General features: G+C 45.5%; 1 protein-coding gene across 2 annotated transcripts in view; it reads right to left on the bottom strand.

Moving 5' to 3' along the window:
- M6 (neuronal membrane glycoprotein M6) overlaps nt 1-5,000 on the bottom strand; it is a 167,775-nt gene that overhangs the window by 14,642 nt on the left and 148,133 nt on the right. For both annotated transcript variants that reach the window (XM_070126696.1, XM_070126697.1), the window contains one exon: nt 2,606-2,765. In XM_070126696.1, coding sequence (XP_069982797.1) covers nt 2,606-2,765 — 160 coding nt within the window. The remainder of the gene's footprint in view (nt 1-2,605; nt 2,766-5,000) is intronic.

The raw sequence follows: 5,000 nt of genomic DNA, 5'->3' as shown, positions 1-5,000 counted from the left end.
ATATTGGGCGCACCAAACTAACTTCTTAAAGAGAGTAAAAGGAATGCATACACAAATTAAATCAATAAAATCAACTACTTGAATTCTTTACCAACACTTGGACAAGACATTGTGGACATTCTGATGTAAATATACCTTTTACCATCACAAGGAAGTTTTATTTACATCAACAGACAATCTCTCTATATTTTATTGACTTTTATCATCATTCACAGTTGAAGAAAAACTTAATGATATGTGTACAAGTAAAGAAAACTATAATATTGCAAGCTTAAGTCAACTATACAAGTAAAGGAAATATTGCACTAAATTACACATTATATACTGTTAAACTTGCACCAAAGTCACAAATAATTATAACAATCAATAATAGTGATGATAATAATAATAATAATAATAATAATAATAATAATAATAATAATAATAATAATAATAATAATAATAACAGCAACAATAATAACTGTAATAATAATAATAATAATAATAATAATAATAATAATAAAAATAACAACAACAATAATAATTAGAACCCAATATTAACAAACTAATTAGTCCTATCTAAGCCCATTAGCAAGAATATTCCATTAAGGCAAACCCCAATTAAGATAAAAAACCTCACGCGATAAGAAACCTCACCGCACAGGAAATGATAACTAGGTAAAACAAACAAACAAACAAAAACATGATAAAACAAGGGAACAAAAAACAAAAGTAAAACGCAATGTGCTTGTCACGTTTTTAATTCTTATTTATTTATTTATCTTTTCTAACTGAAATGACGCAGTTTGATAGTCACATTTTTTTTTCTCGTCTCTGTATATTTCTAAAGACGTGTCGAATGTAAATAAACACAACTATTTACATTTAGTTGCTTTCTATTCCTTTCTATTCCTATTTCTATTTCTTTGATGTCAAGTCAGAGCTTTTTCTTTCCCTCTTCTGATAAAGAAACGAATCTTGAAGGGGTGAATATAAGAAAAAAAATATTACAAGCTTTTTTTCTCGTTACGACATGCATGTTTACTGAGGCTTATTTTATATTCTATTCTCCTTTTCTTGGCTGTATTTAATTCCATTCCTCTCTCTCTCTTTCTCTCTTTTTAAGATTTATGAAAAATACTTATCTCATTTTAATAAGTGTTTTTCCCTAGTTATCATTTTATTGCTCTTTAAGCGTTTACTAAATCATCGCACATTAGAAGTCCAGCGAAAGACGAAAACGAACGAAAGAATGGAGAAAGAACGTTTAAGAGGGATCCTTGCGATAAAAAAAAAAAAATCATGCTACTATATAAAAAAAATCAAAATGAAAAAAAAAGAGAAAAAGTACAACTGGGGTCAAAATTCTAGAGCCCGAATCGAATCCGCATCTCTAATAACGATACGAGATACTGTCATATCAATATAAGTGTGTCGAGAACTTCGGTCATGATAAAAAAAAAAGAAAAAGAAAAGAAAAGAAAAGAAAAAATAGTTTCGAACTTTTGACCACAGCTGTACGACGCAGGAAACCTGTGTGGAACGTGTCAAGCTGTCACTAATACATCGTGATTGTCTACCCTGTGGCGGTGACCTTTCTAATCGTGACCTGGTGGAGGAGGGGGTTAGGAGGGAAGGGGGCAGGGGGTGGCAGGTTGGAGGGGAAAAAAGGGGGTGGGGGAGGGAGGGAGGGAGGGGATCTACCTACGCGAGACACTGGCAATGCTACAGAAGGAGGAGGAGGAGGAGGTCGAGGACGAACAGAGAGAGAACGGGGGGTGGGGGGGGGGACTAAGATTCGTCTATAATTAGCCAGAGATCTTGATGGTATCGTCTGTTCTACGGCGCGCGGTGTCTAGGCTTGGTCTAGGACGAGCACTTGGGAGCAAAAAAATAAATCTTTGGGGAATGGAAATGAAATCCCTTCATGAAATCCCTTCATGAAATCCCTTCTGCGGTGAGATTCTGTGGCTGTGGCGTCCGCTGCCGAACCTAAAGCGTCAAGTCTCCCGCTCTCCTTCAGGACCGTCGTCGGGCGCAGCAGCATTTAGCAGCGGCTACCGTGCATCGTCAGGTCGCGTCCGACACTCCTCCCCCGCCTCCCCGCCCCCCCCCCCTCGCCCGCCGCTCATTATCCCCATCCCTCCCTTCTTCCTCCGTTTCTTCCCTCCTACCCTTCCTCCCATCTTTGCCGGCCTTGGACAGTGGCCGCTCTGTTCGCCCCCTTCTCGTCAAAACCAACACCGACCTAAAACACCTGCCTGTTGCTCCTCCCCCTCGCCGCCTTCTCCCCGCCCCCCCCCTGCCCTCTCCCCCCCCCTAGCCTTACCCTCACTAACCTAATTAATCCCTCCCCTGTCTTCCCCCTTCTCTCTTCTTTCTATCCTCTCCCCTTCCCTCCCTTCTAGTGCCTTATCCTCCCCTCCTCTCTCCTCCTTCGTCTTTCCCCCCTTCCTTTCCCTTCCCCTCCCTCTTCCAAATCTATATCCCATCCCCACCTTATCCCCTTCCCTCCCCACCTCCTTCCCTCCCCCACCTCCTTCCCTCCCCCTTCCCCCTCTATATCCCACCCACCCCACCCCTTCCCCTCCCCCCTCTTCCCCTCTCCCTTCACCCACATACATACCATATGACGCGAAGCTTAAACACCTCCTCGAACATTCTGAGGGTGAGTGTGGTGCCGCGATACATGGTGCCGCAGAACACGCCCACGCCCACGCAGCACATCATGGTGGCGATGAGGGTGGCGTAGGGCACCCGCGTCATGCAGTCTCGGCATTTTCGACCTGTTGGTGGAGAAGGAGAAGGGGGGAGAGTTAGTATGGTGGGGTCCTGGAAGAGGGGGAGGAGGAGGTACAAGAGGTGGAAAAAAAGGAGGAGGAGGAGGAGGAGGTGGTGGAAGAGGAGGAGGAGGAGGTGGTGGAAGAGGAGGAGGAGGAGGTGGTGGAAGGGAGGAGGAGGAGGTGGTGGAAGAGGAGGAAGAGGAGGAGGGTGGGGGAAGAGAAGGAGGAGGAGGTGGTTGGAAGAGGAGGAGGAGGAGGAGGAGGTGGTGGAAGAGGAGGAGGAGGAGGTGGTGGAAGTGAGGAAAGGAGGTGGTGGAAGAGGAGGAGGGAGGAGGTGGTGGAAGAGGAGGAGGAGGAGGTGGTGGAAGAGGAGGAGGGAGGAGGTAGAAGAGGTGGAAAAAAAGGAAGAGGAGGAGGAGGTGGAAGAGGAGGAGGAGGAGGAGGAGGAGGAGGAGGAGGGAGGAGGAGGAGAGGTGGTGGAAGAGGAGGAAGAGGAAGAATAATAATATGAAGGGGAAGAGGAGGAAGAGTAGTAGTAGTAGAAGAAGGTGAGGAAAGGAAATGTAAAAAGGAAAGAAAAGTGGTGAGGAGGATGAGGATAAGGAGGAAGAGGTGGGCGAGGAGAGAAAATGAAGGTAAGAGAGAGAAAGAGAGAAAGAGAGAGAGAGAGAGAGAGAGAGAGAGAGAGAGAGAGAGAGAGAGAGAGAGAGAGAGAGAGAGAGAGAGAGAGAGAAACAGGTGGCGAAACCAATCACGTGAATCATGCTAAGACCTCCGTAATAAGGAGGTGAGAGAGAGAGAGAGAGAGAGAGAGAGAGAGAGAGAGAGAGAGAGAGAGAGAGAGAGAGAGAGAGAGAGAGAGAGAGAGAGAGAGAGAAAGAGGAAACGAGGTGTTCTAGACGAAAGACGGAGAAAATAAGGGAGGAAGGGAAAGAAAGGAAGGAAGGGAAGAAGATACAGAAGACAAAGACGAAGAAGAAGAAAAAGAAGAATCAAAATCAGATGTAGTTAAAGAAGTAAAAGCAGAATAGAAAAAGAAAAAAGAAAGAAAGAAAAAAAGGCAGAAAGAAAGAAAGAAAGAAAGAAAAAGAAAAAAAGAAAGAAAATAAAAGAAAAAGAAAAAAAGAAAAAACAAACACACAAACAAACAAACAAAAAAACAAGATACAACAGACGAGGAGGAGAGAGAGAAGAGAGTGGGTGCTGTGCTGCCATCTACCGGTTGTAATTACCACTAACGGCGGCGCAACCCCTCTTCCCTTGCTTGCAGAATGACTGTTGCTTTCGCTGCCTCCGCCTGCTTGCAATTCCTAGTGTCTGAGAGGAGGAGGAGGAGGAAGAAAGGGAAGGAAGAAGAGGAGGAGGGAGAGAGGGAGGGAGAAGGGGAGGGAAGGAGGAGGAGGAGGAGGAGGAGGAGGAGGAGGAGGAGGAGGAGGAGGAGGAGGGAGAGAGAGGGAGGGAGGGAGGAAGGAGGGAGGAGAGAGAGAGGAGGAGAAAGGGAAGGAAGAAGAGGAGGGAGGGAGGGAGAGAGGGAAGGAAGAGAGAAGAGGGAGGGAGGGTGAGAGGGAGAAAGGGAGAGGGGAGAGAAAGAGGGAATGAGGAGGGAGAGAGAGAAATGGAAGGAAGAGGAGGGAGGGTGAGAAGGGAGAGAGGGAAGGAGAAAGAGAAATAGAAAGAGAAAGAGAGTGAGAGAAAGAACGAAAGAAAGAAAGAAAGAACGAAAGAAAGAGGGACAGCCAGCCAGCCAGACAAACAGCCAGACAGACAGCCAGACAAACAGAAACACACAAGACAGGCAGACACAGCGGATTCCCTCGCAACACGAATTTCGAAAGACAAATTGGCGGTGTCGCAGCCTCTCCTCCGCGACGCCATCTGCCGATGCCTTCACGAGGACACCAGACTCAATGGCCAATGCATTACTCCGTGGCATGGGAGTACAGATGTCTCCAACCTTTCTTCTTCTTCTTCTTCTTCTTCTTCTTCTTCTTCTTCGTCTTCGTCTTCTTCTTCTTCTCTCTCTCTCTCTGTGTCTCAGTCCCTCTTTCTTCCTTTTTTTCTTGCTCTCGTTCTTTTCCTAATTCTCTTTTTCTTCCTTTCGTTCTCTTACACCCCCTTCTTTCTCTCTTTATCTATCTATCTCGAACTCTCTCTCTATCTATCTTTCTCCCTCCCTTATTCTCTCTCTTTCTAACTCCAGCCTTCTCAATCTTCTCCCCCCCCCTTCTCGTCTCTCTC

This window comes from Penaeus vannamei, chromosome 10 (genome assembly GCF_042767895.1).
Source record: "Penaeus vannamei isolate JL-2024 chromosome 10, ASM4276789v1, whole genome shotgun sequence".
NCBI classification, from domain to species: Eukaryota; Metazoa; Arthropoda; class Malacostraca; order Decapoda; family Penaeidae; genus Penaeus; species Penaeus vannamei.
The sequence above is the reverse complement of the archived record's forward strand: the minus strand, read 5'-3'. Positions and strand labels throughout refer to the sequence as shown.